Below are 22876 nucleotides of genomic sequence, written 5' to 3'. Positions count from 1 at the left end.
AATTATTTAAAACTATCTTATAAAAAGAAATCTACCTGTTTAAAAAATAATAAAAATAAGATAATAGCACTGACATATACTAAAGCATTAAACTAAAAACCAAGGCCCATTAAATTAAGGCATTAAATAATACTACGGAAATATAACTTAGAAATGTGGATCTGTTAGAATCGTTTATAGGATTCAACTGTGCACAGTTAGGGCGGTAGGGTAAAAATCCTTAGCTATACAAGTTTTTATAGTTTTACTATTTCATTTTTACAAAACTTAAAGAAGCTTGGCCATGACAGCCACCTTGTCCTTTTGTAATCTGAGAAAAAACATTTATTATAGTTAATTTATTTAAGTTTATCAATGCAAAATCACTGATCCCAAAATGAGTTACTTTCATCTTTAGATAAAGGTGTCTTGATTTCTTGAAAGTCTTGGGAGAAACAGGTACCTTCTACCTGGAAAGGACTTATGTATTTCTTTAGAAGATATCTTCTGTCTCATTCAACTGTGAGTAGATGACCAATATCATTCCTTTCTCTTTAACTTTATCAATTCCTTTGCAGCAGTTTAATGTGGTTTTTTAAGAAATTCCCATGGAGTCAATGATAAAAATGTACAGATCTTTTTGATTTATCAGATTTTTAGAATTCATGTAATTTGATAGAGCCAACTCTTCCTATGTACCTATAAGGGAACTCTGTTTTCCATCCAGTAACTATTCTCCAGGTGCTGAATAAATATAAAGTAGAGCCAGCCTTCTAATGCCTTTCAAATCCAATACTACATGTGGAAACCCATGTAATATTGAATTATGGAAACATAAGAAAACATGACAGAATATGTTAACAATTAATAATGGTAAGTTCAGAGATGAGAGATCAATTATTACATACACAAATAAGAGAAAAATTTTAACTAAAGTTATACTATCCATTCATTTCCTTAATGAATTTCCATACTGGTGGTGCAACATTAATTTCCAACAATTTCTTAATTATATATTTCTGCAGAATGAAAACTGATGGGTTTTAGTCTAAAATGTAGGGAGATATGTATCTTGTCTTTTGGCAGATCAATGAGTGACAATGAACGAAGCAGAGTCTGTAGGTTTATGAACAGAATGTGTGCACAATATTTTGCATGACAACCTGTTTGCTCACACCTGACCAAAAACAGTGTTGAAAAAAAAACATTTCAAGCGATTGTTTCAAGTTCTTCGGTGCAATCCAGAGAAATTTTTATATCGATTTGCGACAGGTTGATGACACAGATCTAGTTCCCAGTGACTATCACTTATTTCCTAACCTAAAAAAATGGCATGGAGAGAAGAGATTTTTGACCAATAATGAAATCATTGCCACCATAGAAGGTTTTTTTTAAGGAGTTGGATAAATCAATGTACCGAACTGGCACAGACGATCTTGTGAAATGCTGGACTAAGTGTAGAGATCATAATGGTGACTATATTGAAAAATAAATCAAAATGTACCCAAAAAATCTTGTTTTCTTATCCAGGCCTGGAAATTTTCACCCCACCCTTGTAATTTCACAATGAACTTAGTCCTTGCACAAGATGATTTATAATTAAATAATGCAGTTATGAGGAACTCCAGTATACACACTTTGTTTACTTCTTCTGACATATAATTAATCATAACTATCTGAACTTCTAATAAAATTTGTATGCTTACAACTGAATATTGATTTATTTTAAACAAAGAGACAATCGTTAACTGTATTTTTTTAACCTCTTTTTATCTTAAAGATTTCACATTTCTTATTCCTACCATATATGTAAGATAGCTTTATTTTGTAACCTATCTAAATGAATCGTAACAAATTAACTATGTTTATTTATATATTACAATAAAAAAAATCTTGCAATAAAAAAATATCTATAATATTAAACTTATACAAATGTAATAATTTTATTTTTGCTTTAATAATTAGGATTCATAATAATAAATTAACATTATACGTATTTATAAATACTTATCTCAAACTATAAATAAAATTAAAATATATACATATACTGTTTAAATTCATACCTGCCAAGTTTAGTATCATCTTCACGAGGCTTTCTAGAATTTTTACCACACAGCAACCAAAGAAGTCCTAAAAAGAGAATATTAAAGAAAATATAATAAAAAATCTGATATGGCTAATCTATATTCCTCCCCAAAATTATCAAATTAAAGTATGCTAGATTAAATCAATTAGATGCCATTACCTCCTTTTTTTTTTTTGCTTTAGTACCTTTTATAGATTAACTTTTTTCTTTTTCTTACTAAATAACTCGTTAACTGATTATCATTATGGATAATGGCTAATAAATGACATCTATTAAAACACAAACTTTATTCAGGGTATTTATTGTCTTTTTTGATCATGGTAACCAGTTTCATTAACACTTACATAACTGTAATGTGTAATAATAAAGCACCATCTGATGTAATGCAGGTTATCAGATGTAATTCAATAAATTTTAGTGAGACTGATAAAATATGTCTCTCCAGCAATTTTTAATCAAAAATTTTGATAATTTACTTTTATAAATATTTGATTTTGTTGTAAGAGAAAAATTAGATTGATCGAGTTTCGAGGCGAAACAATCAAAAAGTTCCTAGTGTAATACAAAATTATGGCTGATCCTTATCCAGGATATTTGACAAAGTTCCCATTTATTCATCGGTTGATTCTTTACAAATCAACCAATGAATAGAAAAAAACAACTTCATTATTTTTTTTTAAGTTATGTCATAATTTTTATATTATAGAGGCATCAATTTCTAAGGAACACAAGTTTTGATTTAATTTTTGAAATTTTTAATTTCCTACACTAGCAATATTGTATAATTATAATCAGACTCATAACATTTCCTTATACTTAACAAAAGTATTTAAGTATGTATGTATAAGTATGAATGTTTTTCATTTTTCTAAAAGACATTCTTCATATCGTCTTCTAGAGATTCTCGCTGCAGTGAGCAAACTTTTCATTGACAGATTATTATCTCTTCATGCAAATTATCCTCAAGAAGAGATTTGTTAATGAAAAAGCCACCTCTGAAAATGCAATTCTCTGAAATTTTTGCAATTTTTCTTGACTTTTGCAGATTTTTTCTAAAAATTCCTGACAATTCCTGACTAAGTTTATATTTCCTGACTTTTCCTGCCTGTGGGAAACATGCATATACTGATGTATATTATAGAATTAATAAATTATTTCTGTAATCTCTTGAGCAAAATCCCCCAATCGCTATATAAAACATTTTTGTGGTTTAAAAAATTTTAATTAAGGTGTTCATAGAGTTATACAAGGGAAAAAAATTAAAATCTACACGCTGGAAAATAAAATTATTTTGTTAAATGAAAATTTTAATCAACAGCCTTAATCAAATAAACTTCTTGCTGCAAATAATATATACCTGACCGCTACATAACATATATTTAAAAGAAATATAGAAATGGTTTTTTTTTCTTGAAAGGTACCCCTTTCTTGCAAACACACCTGGTCCTCATGGAAATTTCAGATTCAAAGAAAGAAAATCTTGATTTTTAATAATGTATCAATACTTTTATTTAAACAGTATCATTCTATGAACAAATATATCAAATCTGAGAAATACCCTTCTCTTACATTTTTATTTTATATACAGATTTTGTTTAAATTTTAATGTTCTATTAGTTCTAATGATGTGAAGAAGTAATTTTCCTTTGCAGTGATCCCATCGTGTATACTGATTTTTGAGATCGGTTTTTAAACAGTTTATTCACATAAAAACTGTAAAACTGGTACCTAAATAACCAAAATTACGTGAATGGTGTTTATCTTATGCATATTTTTACCACATTTGTAGTTTTTCTTCTAGAAGACTAAATAAACACTAGCACATTGGAGAGTAATCAAAAGGTTATTATGAAAAAACTGTTCAATAAATTATACATATAAATATAATAGAATATGAATTGGACTTGGATAGGCAATTTAAGCATTCAAAAAGAAAGATGGCCAAGAAATTCAAGAGATGCCATTATAATTTTCTTAGAGGAAGAAAAATAATCAATATAAATTTTTACGCAATATAACAAAATTAACTGATATCATACCAAAAAACCAATTTTATTGTAAAAGTGTTAGTGAATCCTTATCATATACAAAGAAACTGAATATACTATTTGCTGCTCTCAAACCTCTCTAAAACATAATTCTTTGCTTCAAATGCTCAGAAAAAATATTTAATAGTCATGCAAAAACTTCAGAAATATTATAAAAATTCAATCATCAAGATGCTGTTTAAAGCAAGCTACTCAATCATTAAGAGCAACATCTATTTAGAGTAACATTATTTTGCTGTTTATTATTTTGCAAAAAAGACAGCACCATGGTGAGTAAATTTTTATAATTTTTTTTTAAGTTTTTGCACGACTTTATTAAATTTTTTTTCAGCATTTGAAGCAAAGAATTGTGTTTTAGATAAGTTTAAGAATAGTAGAATATAGTATTCAGTTTCTCTCTGTATATAAATTTTTTTTCAGATTCAGGGAAAACAATTGTTTTTTGAAGGATGCCTTCACAATGTAAGTGTTTTTCAGGAGTTTATATTATTCACTATTTTTTTTTTTTTTATTATAAATACTATATAATAAAAAATCATCTATACAATAAAATGGACAAAAGAAGAAAAATAGGGACATTCTCAGAAAATATGGAAAGAAAGAAAGAATAAAAGTGGAAAGAAAGAAAGAATAAAAGTGAATGATATTGACATGATACCTAGTAGGCAGCTCTGAAATAAAAATAAAAAAACTACAAATTTATATCATCTGTGCTAGTATATATGTAAGAAAAAAATACAGTTAAAAAAACATGGAATCATGAATTCAAGTACCCTCAGTTATTAGACTGGAATAGTTGCCACTTGGCTGGTGATGCAGATGTGACTAAAGTTATGCAAATAAGCTACTTGAATCGCTCAAAAAATGTAAACTCAATTTTTAAATGGAGTATACTCCAAATTGAGCCAAGTTGGAAACTGTCACTTTGAATTTAAACTAAAAACCTCCTCTCACACCACCCTAAAAGAGCAAATAAATGATAAAAAGGTATGTAAATAAAATATTGGAGGTATTCAAGTAAAAATACTATTTTCACAATTTCCTATTAAACAATCATTCACTGAAAGAATTAATCTACAAATATATAAATTGTAAACATTTAACTTAATCATCATACCTGTATCATTGACATAGTAACAGGAAATGTCAACAATGACAAATATCACAAGCAATACACCAATAACTATCGCAATAAATATTGCACTACTTAATGTTGAACCATCATGCGTACGTGTTACATCAGAACCTGAAAAAAAGATAAATCACTTTAATGAAAAAAAAACCTGCAAGACAAAATACAACTAATAATCAACCAACGTAAATAAAAATAAACATTTTAGTTTAAAAATATATATACAATTTGAAAAAAAATCCCATCACCATTTTTGCTGGGGGATATAAATTCAATATAGAATATGTATAATGCATTCTTAATATTAAATTGTAGATAGACAAATAAAATTATGCAAAAATATTTTAATAAAATTAGATACAAAATTAACATAATTACAAGACTACAAAAAAAAACTTAATTAATTTTAATGAAAGTAAATATTTACTAAAATTATATACAAATTATAGTAAAAGGAAAGATTAGTTAAGATTTAAAGTAAAATATACAATAAGAAAAGTAAAGTTAGATTAATAAATTCCTAACCAATAAATACACTTCATTCATGGGAGGATAAAAAAGAACATTAGTACCATAAATACATTATACGATATGTTACTGTCATGTATCTTATAGAGGAGGAGCATTAGATTCAAAACATGAATATAGCGGCAAAATTTTCCTGTCAATCAGACCAGGAGGAGAAAAGGTACCTAAGCATGTCTCAATTAACATACTAAAAGTTGAGAGCTTACCAAGAAATTTTCAGATATCCAGGTGGATCTAGTAAAATAGCCTACTCTACATCAATGTAAATGTGTCATAGTCACATTTTTCGGTTGTAACTAGCTAAAATATTGAATTTATTGAAAAATGTTATAAAACAAAAGTTGTAGAATGAAAATTTTACACAAAAACTTCTAGTAACATTTTCATAATATCATAAATAAATGATGATCTGTTACATCGAAAACAAAAAAAAACTATTTTTTTCTTAAATAATTAATCTTTTTTAAAATTTAAAAAATAATGAAATTGAAGATTAATACTCAATCAAGTACATATTTCTGGATAACTTTACAAAGTTAACATAAAAATTTGTTTTTGTTAACTTTTAACAAACATTTATTTATATTGCTATTTTCACTATTTGGTATGCACTGATGCATCTTACAAATATTACGCCCACAAAACTTAGCCAAAAATTTAAATTTACGTAAAACTGATATAACCATCTAAACGTAATTATTTTTCCCTAACTATTGCTATTGTTTAATATTTAATTAAAAATTTAACCTAACCTAACTAACCTAACCTAAAGTTATGACTGGCTTTTTGTACTAAATGAAAGTTCAAAAATACGTTTTTTTAAATATCATGATTTTAAAATGACTATTTAAAAAACAATATATTTTGTTACGAAATTTATTACATTCATAAATAATCACCTTAAGAATATCTTCCCATAGTTGTTTTTTTAATTTTGGTTCTTATTTGCAAACCTTTGATAAACAAATTTGAAAATACTTCGATCTGACAACATTATACTCGTATGTTATTCCTAAATGTAGGAAATTTGTTTAAATTTACCATAAGTTATTCCTTTAGGTATCATTTATCATGGCATTTTGATTTTTTGCATTATCTGTTGTAGATCAAGCATTATAGGTATTTTCTTATCATATGCACATGTTGAAACAGTGCTGCTGGCTACCTCATATCTCTCTGCATAAGCAGTGAACAGAGCACTACTTTTTATTGCACTAGCTCATTTATTTTTCATCTGATTGGAATGTATCCATAGACTTTTTTACGTAGAATTTTCCACTTATGTTTTTGAAAAAGAATGATTTTTTCTGTAAAATCAATATTTAATGACTTACAGCCAAAATAGCGGAAAAAACATGGTTCTTAAATTTTATTTTGTTTATAAACATATGTCAAAATGGTAATGAGGCTCTCAACTTTAAGTACAAATTGATAACGTGTCAAGTCAGAGGAGGTGGAAAAGGTTCCTTTTCCACCTCCATATATAATCCTTTAATATCCAACCCACAAAAAATTATAACCTTTACCACCTCCTCTGACTGACAGGAAACGTTTGTCCCTACATTCATGTTTTGAATCTAATGCTCCTACTCTTCTATGTACATCACAAGTAATATGCCTTTAAAAAAATGCAGTAAACTTATGTATGAACCTATCCAAAAGATTTTGAGCAAAAAACAAAACCTGCTTCTCTACTGGTTTAAAAATATACTTCATTTAAAAATGTCAGTACGAGGGTTGAAATGTTGCTTGCTGAATCAAAAGTCCTTTATTTTATTTCATTACTGCTCATGTGATAATGTATAATGATTTTATGCAGTAGAATATTTAAGGTTATGTATCTTTGTTGGTAGTAAAACTGAATATAGTTGAAACTAAATAAAAATTACTATATAACTAAATAATTTTCTTATTGTAACTTTGTTTTATTTGCATAGATAAATTAAAATGATCTTATTTTGTCATTTCACATAAAATGCCTACACAAAAGAATTACATCTTCATAATTAAAAATGCTGTTTATCAATAAATTAATTTAACAATCATTCCGATTTATTCAAGAAATATATTTCAATATAAGAAAAATGTGGAATTCGGCTTACCGAATAGGAATTTTAAAACGAATAAAAAAATAAATCATTCAAGGCGTGTTATTTACAAAAAAAAAATATATATATATAAATATGTGTGTATATGACAAGGCCTTCAAATATGTTAAACACATTTGTAAATATATGAACAGATTAAACTCATATTTCTCACAAAACAAATGATTTTAAACCTACAAAATTATAAACTATAAACAATCAAACAAATTTCATCAATATATCATGAATCATGGTACTATTAAAAGCAGTAACAATAAACCCTATTTAAGCAGTACCTCTTGGCTCAATAAAGTGGTCATTCAGCAAAGTCAGGTTAAAAAGATGTTACTACCAACAGCAAATATCAGATCAGTTTAATACATCAAAAACTTTATTTTTCATATTTTGTATAATTATAAATCTGCTGTAACTTCGCTTAAAAAAAACTTAATTTACTCCTAAACAAGAAAATATCCACTTTTATCAAATTAGACAACTGAACGATTACCAAAGCATAATTTTTGAATTACAAGAACACATTTTTAGTAATTACTTAATTGTCTAATAAGACTTCCAACATATTTATCAAAAATTAAATTAAAAATTCTGTTTAAAAAAATTCATGTTCTTTCATTGGTGATTTTTAAAAAGATGAACAATTACATTTACTAAAATATATAAATTAAAATAAATTACAACAGAATGTTCTGCTTTCAGTAGAAAACTGTTTAATATAAACTTTAAACTAAATGATACATAATAGTTAATAACATGCCAAGGTGAACTGTTTATTAAGTAAATAAAATGAAAACTTAATGTTTAGTTAGAGAAATTAACATAGTATGGATGTGTAAGCGAAGTATAAGATGAAATGTTTGGTCTGTTCAGAAAAAGATTTTCCTTTAGGAAAGTTAAAAACTCTGTACGTATATATTATTAGTTCATTATATTACTTCAATAGGTATATCCAACCAACAAAAAATTATAATAGTGTGCAATGGCAGGATGTGCACGATCTTCATTTAGAAATCAGTTATATTAATGACATTGTTAACAATATGGCCAATGGTGATGATGTAATTTTGCTAACTAAAAATACTGTACCAAAGCTAAATCAGTTTGGAAAAAATCATGATGATGCATGTGCTAAGATGATTTTTCCAAAGGATTATTTCAGAATTTTGGATTTTTTTTTTACCAAAAAAAAATTTGTCTGTAGTGCAACTTTATTTAACCGAGACCTGTAAGTAATTGTTATTTATATAATGATAATATATAACGTGCAGCTGTGTATAGTTAATTTAATTATTTACCTTCCACATGGAACAGTAAGAAGAAAGTGTTACATTATTTTAAAACAAATAAATTACAGAAAATTGATCAAGAATGTTAATAAAAGTACACAAAAAACTAAATACTACTTGTGAATTCATATTAATATCTTACATTAAATATAAAGAACATACACACAAGTGTAAATAATTTATATGAAAATGTTTATTTGAAATATTCAAGATTTACAACAAATCAGAAAGTTTATAACATGCTAATTACTCTATAAAGTACTGATTTTAGGCAAAAGAAAATTTAAGTAGTAATTAATTGTAAGACTAAATCATTTAGTCTGTTGGATAGGGAAAACAGCAGCAGTAGCTTACTATGCATCTTGCTGAAAACATTGGAAACAATTTATATTCAAAGTCATTGCCAATAAAACTATAGCAAAATACAGGCTCAACTAATGTATTCTGCCAAGTAAAACAGTTGTGCATGATAAGCATTTGTTCCTTTCACACACCTTAATCAGTATGGAAGAACTCAACATAATGACATAATTTTATAATGTATTTGATTGTAAATATTAAATTAATTTTATATAAAAAAGACTAATAATTATTATTTGAAATTAAATACTTAAAAAAAAAAACTACAAAAAAACATTCATGATTTTCATAAATTCAACAAATATACTTAGAAGAAAATGAAGTTATACAAATATTTTAGGTTTTCATATCCTCCAATTCTTTCTAAACTAATTCTTTTATCCTCTAATTTTTTGTATAACTAATTTAAACTTTCTGAATATTTGTGTTAAATCTTATTTCAAAATACAAAGAAAAATTTGATTCTTTCTTTGAAAAGATCTGAAGAAAATAAAAATTTGTGACTGAAGAAAGAAAGAAATTTTTCTTTATACTTTTATAAATAAAATTTTTAATGATTAATTTAACTGATTAAGTTGTTTCTGTATAAAAAAAAATCTTTAACAAAACCAGTACGTGAAATAATATTTCATTAATAATTTATCTTTACTTTTGTGTAATCATGCTTTTCAATAAATTATTTATAATACACAAATATTTCTATAACAAATCAAAATTTAATAATGAGTAGGATACTGAAGGTAAAAGAATTACAAATTGAAAAAAACCATCCAACTAAATAAAAAAATCTATTTAGAGAAATTAATTTTTGATGATTAGAATGTAAAAAAATAAAAAAACCACATTCAAGTAGAATTTTTTTTAAGTGGCGTGACAGCAATGATCACACCTGTAAATATAATGAACATGAATGAAAAAGCCTATTTTGTCAGTTAAATCTTGCAATCCACTTAAATTAAAATAACTTTTATATTGGACTAAAGCTTTCATTACTACATAAATGTTGTGAGATTCAGTTTATCTGAAGAAAACCTGCAAGAATTATAGATTATGAATAAAAGTAAATATTTTTAAACATTTTCCAGGTAATTAATTTCAATGTTCCACAACTACATTAAAAAATCTCATATATACAGGTGATACCAAACTTCAAGGCAATTTCTGGGGAAATGATTCTACAACCAAAAATAAGAAAAAAAATTCATATAAACATAAGTCAGAAAACAATTTTCATAGATCAGAAATGAGTTTCGGTTCACGGAACATTTAACCCTGCTCTTTGCTTCCTGTGAAATTAAACCGTACTAGAATTCTTAAGGTACAAATCAAGGGGTGGTAAATTTGGTGCTTTCTTATGGTTTTTGATCTAAGAAATTGAATAAGAGGTCCCAGACCTCTATCTCACTTAGGTTTTAAGAAAAACGAGGTTAAACATGAAAAATTTTGTCACAAAATACACTTTTTTAGGTAAAGAATAAAATAACTTTATTAATTTACAAATAAACAAATAAAAAATTATACTTAAATTTATAGATTATTTAATTCTGAGAAAATGAATGTAAATAACATCTATTAAAGTTTAACACAAATTTGAGAAGTTTAAATTTAAAAAAAAAAAAGACAAAAATGGGTCAGAAAAGAGATATGATTTTAAACAGAACAATTTACATACAAATTTCCAAAAATAAATTTGAAAGACATCCTTCTAAAACATATTAAAGATTTTTATTTTTTCATAGGTTAGCAATAACAGCTGATCAACAATTAAATTTAGTGTCTAGCATTTGAATATTCATTTAGCAGCATCAGTGTTATTGTTCAGTCAGTCATTCACAATGAGTGATACCAAAAATTTGTTTTTATTTGGGGACTTGCACAAATGGACTGGCTGCTGTGCATGAATACCGCGAAAACTATCCAGATTGAAGAGTACTGGATCATAAAACATTTGAGGCTTTGGAGAGGTGAGAAACCACAATTTCATGCTGGTTGTGAATGTTTTGTGAGAAATGCCAATGCTGAAGAAGCAATATTGAATGCGGTTCAAGTATTTTCCATCCACCCGAAGGTTGTCACATCACTTTCATGTTTCACAATCAAGTAGGTGGTGAAGATTGCAGGAGCAACAATTATACCCATTCCACATACAATACATGTACAAGGGTTATTATCACCTGATTTTGATAAATGGATGAAGTTCTCTCGATGGTTAATGAGAAAATGTGAACATTGTCCCAATTTCTTAAGTAATATTCTAATTACTGATGATGAATCCTTTGTTTTACAAGAAAGGGAATTGTAAATTATTGAAACACTCACAATTGGGCAGAAGAAAATCCCCATGAGCCTGTTACAAGCCATTTCCAACACACTTTGGAGATTATCACACTTTGCAATTATCATCAAGAAGGTTGGTCTTAGTGATAATCTAATGGGTCCTTTTTCTTATTTCCAAGACTCAATGGGGAGCGGCAATCTGGGACCACTTTTATTCAATTTCTTACATTAAAAACCTTAAGAAAAACCAAATTTACCCCTAGATAATTTCGCGAGCCAAAATTTGCTAACAAACCATGTTCTGACCTATGTGTGTATGAAATTTTTTTCTTATTTTTGGTTATAGAATCATCTCCCGAGAAATTGCCATGCAATTTGGAATCAGTCTGTATAAAATTCATGTATAAGTATATTCAAGATCATATGTTACCTCTTGCTTAAGTTAGTCAAAACAGACAAGTCAACTATTTTAACAAGACTATTTTTATAAGTAAAAGTTTCATAATTTTGATTAAAAAAAGAATGGAAAAAGGGTTGAGAAGGAAAGAAAATTTCCATTAAAATTTTATTAGAGCTCTTGGCCTGTCTGACCTTATAAATTTTGTCTAGCAAACTACTTTTCTGTCTTGTAGTATTACACCCCCTTTCAAATAAAGGGCTACTTTTCCAGGAGTTTTGATCAAAATAATTTTGTTCACAATCCTTTTTTACAAGTATTTGTTAATTAAAATTATGAAACTATAAATTTACTACACGAATGTTGTTAAAATAAAAGTGTCAATTAAAAAAAAAAAATACTTTTTGTTGTAGTTTAAATATAATTTTTTTTTTAACTTTACTATCGTATTGAGATAAATGTTTAAGTGACTACTAAATTCTTTCTTTCTGGTTTATTTCTATAATAAAATAAAACAATAATTTTTTTTTTATAATTTCTTACTGAAGTGTTGAAATTGCTCCAGTAGGAAAACAAGATACTTTATTATAATTTTTCACAATTCCTATCGAAATTTTTTCAATAAACTAAAACTCAAAACATTAGAAATTAGAAAGAATAATTTTAAAATAATAAATCACAATTTTTCTATCTTAAATTCCTCCTAATCCATATCTCTTTAAACACAAGTTAAATATAACAATTTTTGTTACATAGTAGACATACCGTAATAATATTGAAATTATCATTAGTCAGCAGAGGCAGAGTATGTACAGCAATATTAATTTACTCACTTATTTATACAGCCAATAGGTTGATGTTTAATAACAATAATCTGCAGTATGTGAAAAATCCCGTGCTTGATGAAGTTTCAAAATCAGAGATCCTCCAAATTAAAAGCAGAGATATTACAACTCTACCACACAGATTGGCATTTTTTATTGAAAAAATTTTTTTAATTTTTGTTTTTTTCTCTTATTTATAATGGCATTGACCACATCATTCATTAGAGACTATTAAATACCAACAGCACATATTTAACTATGAGAGAAACAATATCCAGTATTGTTTGTCATCTATAAGAAAAAGCAATTTAAACATCTTTGGCTTTGGGTAATTACATTTTCTAATTATTTCATAAGAATGCAGTTTATAATTTGTTTTGCTTGAAAAACTGATTGTTACCAATTATCCTTACAAAGAATGTAGGATTATGTAATCATATAAAAAATAAAATTAATTAAATGGTCTTGGTTGATGATAATAAAAAGCTATGAATGAATGAAAACAATAAATATTTTGTATTACGATCATTTTCAGAGAATTTCACACTGAAATTGATGAAAAGCATATTTCATTCATATTTTATTTCATAAAAATGTAAATACTTACAAAAAAAATTAAATATCTTTAAGCACACTATAAAAAAAAAATTAAATTAAGAATAATGAAAAAAGTTGTAAATATGAAGTAAAAAGACAATGTTATTGATTAGCAATGATGTTAAAACAATAAGAAATAGGAATAAGGATCATATAATGTAAAACAAACGTAAGACTAAATTATGTTATAGTTAACATGATCACTATCACTGTCTTCCACATTGTATTAGCAACCCGAATTTAATTTAATAACACGAGAGTATACAAAAATGTAAGTGTATTTTCCTAAAACTACAATGATTTTTAATGTAACTTTTATTTATAACAATTAGTCAATTACTAAGACAGACTGCCAAACATATTTAACCTTTTACATCAGCAGCATTAGTTAAATAACTTTCAGCAATTCTAACCATGATGTAAATATAATTCTAAAACAACCAGTAGATAGGTGATAAAAATATAAAATATTTTAGTAAAATTCTGTAACTTAAATATGATTTCAAAATTATATAATACACAAATCAGCGAGTTGTATGATCTGAAGACTTTTGGGATACCTGGTGCAGCTTTATTATTGATCAGGACCTTTAAAGTATCAGCACCTGCTATTCATGAAATGAAGTTACATCATTTATAATATGATACTCTGGTTTACTAGGGCAGTTTGTTTTTAATAATAACCTAACAAAAAAAAACAAAACTTAAATTTTATTTTGAGTTCTATATCATGTTATAGTAGTTTCCTTTCTATGTTATTGTTATAAACTGTAAAAAACTTAAACATTATAAAAAAAACTCATGAAAGTACTTTGTTTTCCTGGTAATTGATTTCATAGTTCCATAATTTCATTAAAGGATGACACCAAAACATTTGTGTTTTAAGTATGTTAAAAAAATATCTTTATCATTTAAATATATATATATATATATTTTTTTTTTTTTTAATCTTTATTGCTTTGTTTCAATATATAGACATTTAAAAAAAATTATATTTAAGATTTCAGTAAAGGTTTATATGATTTATGTTTTTGCACTGAACCACATATTTTAATTAATAATATTATTATAAGAGAATATATTCCATAATTCTAATAAAAATGGTATGAATACTGACAACAGAAAATAAATATTGTCTTTAAATATTTTAGATGTTTGTAGAGCAAAGAGAATATTCATTAACATAAATAAGAATCTCATTAAAAAAACAGAATTATCTGTTGGAAAAAAATATACACATATATACAAATAGAACTAGTCCAAATATTTCATTTAACAGAATGAAACAATTATTAAGTGTTGTTAAAACACATAATTCAGTGCAAGAAAGTTTTACCTTTACAGAGTGCCAAACAGTCCCTTTATATCAGTTGATCATAAGTAAATTTTAAATTAAAATATCTAAATGATATGAACAAAATCATCTTCTTAAATATTAATTTTTCATACATCTTTCAACAAAATTATGGAACATTGAAAATATAGTAGCAGTAAAACAGATAAAAACCCTTTTAGAGATAATTTTCTATAATTTTTAATAATTTACAACTTATAATGTAGAAAAGAATAGTTTCATAGAATGTAGAACATTATATTTTTCATCCTGTGTTTAAAGGTCCTTCAGAAAGAACTGTTTTCTTTAGTGATGAAACTAGTAAAAATAGATTTTGATCTACTGACCTACTGCATAGAAAGGTAAATTTTTCACCACGATCCTATCCTAACACATAATGTAAAAAAAAAAAAAGATTGCTAATTATGAAATCTGTCAACAAATTGGCTAGCCACTCATTAACACTAACTAAAACACCTACTGAAATTCATGATAAAAAATAATTAACCCGAGTTCAATTAAAGATTAAAACATTCAAAATCACTAATAAGAAATTTATATAATAGAGCTAACTCTTATGTTAGGAAAGAATGGACAAGCCATGTTATATGGATTTACATTTCACCAGCATATATGAATGCATATTTCAGTCTTGAGAAAAAATAAATATGAAAAATGAAACTGTTATAAACTTAACAGTAAATTCTGCTACTCTTTTTATTACATTATATATTTTGAATAAATTTAAATAACAAAAAACAAATTGTTAAATGAAAATGATTTTGTAATATTTTTTATAAATTAACATTTATAATTTACTTGCTATTGATTTTTTTTTAACTGAATACAAGAATTTACTAACTGATGCATAAAATATTTTTATTGAATATAAAAGGAAAGAGCAAAAATGTTTGCTCAAACACAATTTCCTTCTGATCTAACAAATATAAAAATAAAAATTACTAATTAACGATACTGAAACACGGAAGAGTTAATTAGGAAAAAAATTATGAAGATTTCACATGATTTAATTAAACTCAAAGGGTAATGTCAAGGAGAATAAGTTCAAGTGGAAAGAAACTGGAAAATTTGGATAATCCAAGAATGTACTTGGTATTTCAGTTAGGTAATCAAAATTTTCCAATTTTTTTTACACTTATTTATTTCTTTACACTTCTCTAATTCTACTTATGACATTTAACCTTTGAGTTTCAGTAAACCATGTGAAATATTTATCAATTTTAGAATTTCTCACCGTTTCAATATCACTAAATTTAGTAATATTAATATTTATTAAATCAGAAGAAAATTGTTTTTGAGCAATTTTTTAATTTCATTTCTATTTCTATCATTTTTAGAAGAGAGCATCTTTTTGGGAAAATATTTTTTCTCTAATTTATTTTTATAGTTTTTAGATGAGGGACAATTTTTTAAGCAAACATCTTTCTTGCACCATATTAATTTCCTGTTTTTATTTACTAATTTTTTTTTTAAATTAAAGATAAAGAAGTCAAGATATTAAAGTAAAAGAAAAAATAAATATGAAATTTTATTCTTATTTCATCTAATTCACTTGAAAACACTGAATGGCTGTGAACATGCCGAAACCAGTTAAAACAACAAAAAAATCACACTATGATCTTCTGTACATCTGCTTACGAAGATTGCAATGCCAAAACAAATGTTACTGGCTCACACTTGTTTTTAAGTATGTTTGTTTGTTTACATTTGACCGGATGTTGACTTCCAGGAGTGCATATATCTAGCTCTATAACATGCCAATATAATATATTGTTTCCTTATGTCATAAAACAGTCAAAGAACAAAATATTTTACAGTGAATAATTGCACATATGTTTTCAACATTTATATTCATTCAAATCTGAGTAAGACTTTTAATGAAATAAAGGCAGTGAAAGCTACAATTAGAATTCCAGTTCATATGGTCAAACCATTCCTAAAAAGTGAGACCTACAACTAAATCTGATTCTTAATATTAATTTGTGACCTAGATATTTAATAACACTATGGGTAGTAGAAGCTACAGTTAAAATTTTAGTTCAATTAGTCAAACTATTTCTTTTTTTTTTCCTGTTTAGCCTCCGGTAACTACCGTTTAGATAATACTTCAGAGGATGAATGAGGATGATATGATACCTAATAGGATAATATGATATTAATTGAAACCCAACCACCAAAGAACACCGGTATCCACGATCTAGTATTCAAATCCGTGTAAAAATAGCTGGCTTTAATAGGACTTGAACGCTGGAACTCTCGACTTCCAAATCAGCTGATTTGGGAAGACGCGTTGTTCACCACTAGACCAATTGGTGGGTTCTTAGATACTTCTAAATTTCTTAGATCATGAATTTCCATAAGTCCTTATTGTATCATTGCAACACCGTCAAGTATGATCATTACATTTCCAGCAATAGTGAACCTTTTTTTTTTTTTTGACTCTCCTCCCCTGGGCCGGTCCGACTGGTTGGTATTGCGCCACCCAGGGGAGTGCCTGTTGTACTCAAATGGGCCTTCCCACCTACCAGCTGTATGTCCGGCATGGCAGGTCGGCCCACCGGTCAGTTCTTTTGAGTCTATTGATATGCCCATCTATATATATATTGCCACGCCATACCACGATTGTCTTGACGTGACGATTGGGCTTTTCTTTGATCTTTCCTATCAAGAAAACCCTTGGAGTCCCCAGTGGCTCATCGAAACTGGCTCACCTCAGCATGCCAGTCCTCACCATTGGGGCTATCCGCCCTTCCCTATACTAAGATCAGAACCCCAATCTCATCTCGCCCTCATTTTTCTGCGTTAATATTTTCTTAATAGCTGAATCAACCCTCTTCCAGGCAACTTTACTCTGCAACATGTGATTAATTAATCTGCCGTTACCATCAGATGATAGATCGATGTCTACTAATTCTTCTCTCCATTTATGGCAGTCAGTAAATGTGTGCTCAACATCATCTTCGGGATCGCAATACATTCCGTCAATACTCTTCTACCGATTCTGTTCAAGTAAAAATTAAAGTTGCCATGCCCTGTAAAGTATTGTGACAGGTGAAAATTCACTTCCTGATGCTTCCTATATAGCCTTTAATATCGGGGATGAGTCTCTTTGTTCTACCTCCAGGGCCATTCTCATTCCACCTGTCCTGCCACTTTGCCATTAGCCGCTGCCTTGATTCGTGAATTCCAACTCTCTGGTTTCTTTCAACTCTTAAAAGTGCCAATAAATCAATCGGTGGGACTCCAGCAAGCACACACAAAGCCTGATAGGAGACCGTCCTATGATTAAATGTTATTTAACCATTAGGTATTTTAACTATTAATCAAAGCCTAGGCATGTATGCCAAAGAGACTATACTGAAAGTAATGGAATTTTGTCAGGGAAGAAATTAGTTTGGGGTTTACCATGGATTTTGAGCTCAGCTATTGCTGTGTTTAATATTCTTTTGAATGCTGCACATGCAATTTTTTATGATAAATAATGAACAGGTTCAGAAATATAGCAACATTCGAAACTGATGACAAATACATCACTGAGAATCAATAGATAAAAAAATTGTTTTAAAGCAAAACAACACTGCATATAAAATATTCACTTACAGTATCACTTTAAAGTACATAATTAATTTTTTTTTTTTTAATTACAGAAAAACTGCTAAGTTTTTAACTTTCAACTTTTTGTGTTCAAATGTTTAAGGGGTAGAGTATTTTCATATTAATGTGGAGAAAGCAGATTGTGTTTAATGATTAAGGAATGGATATTTTAGCATCAAATCATATATCAGGCCAATTAACAGGTTATACTTTAAAAATGATGCACATTATGAAAATCTATATTTCTAATATAAATTGGTATAAGGAAGTAGAAAAATGATAGGGAATGAAGAAGCAACTGTTTAGGCATTCTTGAAAATTAATTTTTTTTTATGCATAATTAGGCTATTTTTCATGGTCTAGTAATCCATCCCCACCATGTTCAAACTGTGCTTACTACTCTTCGATTAATAATAATTCTTAGAAAAAGCAAACTTATGTTATAAAAATAAATAATAAGTTAAGCAAATTAATTTAAAAAATATGTATTTTTATACTAATATTAAATAGATTATACTGATGTAAAAAAAGTAGGAGTAATATTCGAGTCAAATAGGGTATAGCGAGACTTCTATAGAATATTTATATATAATCCATTTTCTAAAACTGTCCATTTTTTAATAAAATAAGGAAAAAAATAAATATTAAATCATATAGAATTATCAATTTTGTTAAGATGACAAAATGATTCAAATCCAACATTTTCTACACTCAGACCAAAGCCTTTCAGTTGCTTTTGCAGCCATATTCAATGACTGGTGCTGCTGTTTTCTCATTCTCATTTCAATTTTTTTTTTTAAACTTTGTTGAATTTGGATTGTGCCTTTTTACTTGGTAGAACTATATCACTCACTGTATGTTTTTAAGTAATAGTATGTTTCATAAGTATTCAAATCCGGATAAAGGTAAATGGATTCATAAAAAAGTTAATAAACTTTAACTGTACTTTTAATTGATGTAATCACTTATTATTGTACCTATGTTTGAAGTTGCTTTCTGTTTGTCTTATTCATAACATTGTCAAACCAGGGAAGGTCATTTTATATATTCCAGGATCACTGTGTTTCATGACTATATTTTTTATACAGTGGTTTGAACTGTTTGGTTGTTTATTCTGAAGGATAGAATTTTAATTCAACCTTTTTGAATTTTCAAGGAATTTTTCAGAGGTTTATATACATGTTATACATGACCATGCAATTGAAATGGGTGTAATTTACAGTCTGTAATCATACTATTAAAAGCATATTAGATTATATGAGATCAGATGACCTAAGGTAGCAGCAATTCCCAAACTTTTTGACTCCTTTCTAGAATCAATTTCTGTTGTGTGCCCCTTCAGCTTACCCTATCTAATAATGATTTTTAGAAGTTTGTTAAGGTCAAACACACAGAAAACATGTGGAAGAATAGTTAAGATATCACAATACTTTTACTGTGAAAATTCTCTACGAATGACTCCAAATCATCTAGCCAGCCTCTTATTTATATGGGGCTAGATTTTGAGAAGCTATGAAAGGATTTCAGGAACAAAGGATCCAGAATGAGCAAGAAACTTCCTGAATGTGCAATTCCAGGAAATAACTCTGAAATTCAGTTCCAGGAGGGGTCTGACAGGCCTGAGCCCCATACTGCCCCGTTATCTGTCCTTCTTGAGCTACAATAATTTTGGAACTAGTGGCAGCAGAAAGGTGTGAAATTCAACTTGGCAAATTTCCATTTAGAATGTTAATTTCTAGTTTTCTCATTTTGATTCTAATTTTGGTTTCTTATTCTTTAATTTCCTTCAATTATTATTTTACTTTTTCTGGAACAGCTATCAAGCGCAGGTTAAGAACCACTAATCTAAGGTGTGGTAAGTAAATTTGTCAACCAAAAAAAAAAAAATATTATATTTAATAAATCTAGTTAAGTTTTTTTAAAATAATTGATAAGTTTTATATGATTCACAATTCCTAGTATTATAAAAAAAATTGCCAGATCTGGAAAATTATGGTGAGGGTGGATATAGTCTCCAATTACAAAACATCATTTTTTTATCAAACATACAAAAATCTCATCCTCTATATACTAAAAAATAAAACTGATTAACTTAATTTCTCCCCACCATAACATATCCATTTAAAATAAATAAATACAGTACATTAGAGTGAAAGTATATCATCCATACTGATAGATATAAAGAAGATTAATTTTGTTATTTTGTGCATACAATTTTTTTTAGAATTACTAATATCATTTTTAGTAATACTAATCCTAATTCTAATAAACTATACATGCTATTAAGCACTACAGAAACTACAAAAAAATAAATACATAAAACTACCAAGCAAATCAATGTATGTATAAAATAAATAAAATGAAACCAAAGCAAAAAAAGCAAAACAAAAGAGATAAATAGGAAATAAATAAAAGCAAATAACAAAGGATAGAATTTAAGAAGAAACATAATGTAAGAAGGGGAGGAGGCTCTACAAGAATTTTAAGTAAATAAAATAAATTAATTAAAAATTTCTACACCTAAACATGTTAACCAATTTATTATATTTATAATAATTACCTATTATTGATTGATTGAGTTATTCTTAACACACACATTAATGTCAATCCATTCACAAGCTGTTAAACGGGAACAGTTTTAACAACGTACAGTGTACACACTTGTAATTTTCATTAGCTCCGTCAAAATAATTAACCTGATGGCTACCTGAAACGCTTGGATTACACATTTTATTGAATGACCTTTTAATTATGTTAGTTTCATTAATAAAATAAAATAATAAAATAAAAAAAATTTTGATTGCTTACTTAATGAAAAAAGTAATTAAGAAAAACTGTTTATATCAAAATTTGTTTAAGGGAACATTAAGTTAATTTATTATTTTGTGTTTTTAATATTAAATGAATTTTAAATAAACATATAATTTTGTTCCCAAAATACCTTTCTTTTTTATTAAATATATATATGATACAATTTCCTTTTTTTGGGGGGAGGGAGATTAAATGAGAAGATTTAAAACCATAATACTTTTTATAGTTTAATAACATCCCAAAGTGACATTAAAACCAGAATCATATGATGTAGTAAATGCATGATTACACAAACAAATAAATTACAACTAAAATTATTTAATTCAGTAATACGAGTGTAAATGGCATATTATATTAAAACAATTCTAGACAAGTTAAATCACTTAATGAATATTATTATTTTTATCATTAATTATAAGAAACAATTAATTTAACTAACTAATAAATAAGATCTGATGTTTTTTAAACTGACAGTACAATAAGAGCTTAAAAGGGTTTCTATTAATAACTAATTTTAAAATTACACACATTCTTCAAAAATTATTGTAGGATAATTTTTTTTTTTATATCTTCTAACAGTTGGAATTTTTCTTCCAGATCTTTTCAGAAATATAATGCAGTCTACTATTTTGTCAGTATTATGATAAGAAGTATTATATAAATGGTGCTGAAATGGTTAAGAAACACATTTATTTTATGTAAAACAGCAAATTTAATTAATGCTGAGCTTGTTATAATTCAACACTTCATTGGTGTCAAATTTAGTGTTTACCAGCCAAAGTCATGAATTCAACTCTTTTCTGGACTACATCAGGACTGGCCTTTGGGGGGGGGGGGGGGTTTAGGAATGGCGGGAAAACTGCCTGAACTAGAGTGCAAAAAAAATAAACACAATCCACAAAAATATATTTTGATTATTTGAATCTAGAAAATAATATTATTTATTAGTACAATAATAATATATATATATTAATACATTAGTAGCAATATTATTATTGCACTAGTTTTGTTTATTTTTATTAAATTATATTTAAATTATTTCTGAAAATAGTAGGTACTAGTTTTAGTTAGCAAGTTTGTTCTCGTTAGGTCGTTAAAAATATAAATTTTGTTTTTCAATAAAACAATTTTTTGTAAATCTGTTATTAGTATTATTGTCTTAAATCAATTACATGTCATTTTTCTGGTAAACATTGGTTCTTTTATAATTTAGAGTTTTTTTTTTTTTAAGCTTGGGACTGCATTTTTTGGGTTTGCCTATGGTAAAAAAAAAAACATTAGGGCTGGCCCTGACTATAAGTATGGTTATATATAAGCTCATTAGATTTGATAAAAGTTACACAATAAATCAGCACACTCACTCAATGTAGATCAAATAACTGATACTGTTCATTATTAATTGTTAATCAACAAACTAAACCAAATTTAATAATGTTTTTAACTCATATTACAATGCTTTCTGCTATTTTTATGGTCACCTTCAATGACTGGGTATCGG

The 22876-nt window shown here is 27.1% G+C and overlaps 1 protein-coding gene across 1 annotated transcript in view; it reads right to left on the bottom strand.

Annotated features, from left to right (window-relative positions):
* Fas2 (neural cell adhesion molecule fasciclin 2) overlaps positions 1 to 22876 on the bottom strand; it is a 108744-nt gene that overhangs the window by 19138 nt on the left and 66730 nt on the right. Inside the window, exons 12-13 of the mRNA XM_075377617.1 lie at positions 5231 to 5359; positions 2043 to 2109 (exon numbers count right to left, since the gene is read on the bottom strand). Of these exons, the coding sequence (XP_075233732.1) occupies positions 2043 to 2109; positions 5231 to 5359 (196 nt within the window). The remainder of the gene's footprint in view (positions 1 to 2042; positions 2110 to 5230; positions 5360 to 22876) is intronic.

The sequence above is a fragment of the Lycorma delicatula genome, chromosome 10 (genome assembly GCF_047948215.1).
Source record: "Lycorma delicatula isolate Av1 chromosome 10, ASM4794821v1, whole genome shotgun sequence".
In the NCBI taxonomy this organism is placed as follows: Eukaryota; Metazoa; Arthropoda; class Insecta; order Hemiptera; family Fulgoridae; genus Lycorma; species Lycorma delicatula.
This window is presented reverse-complemented; position numbering and strand designations above follow the sequence as displayed.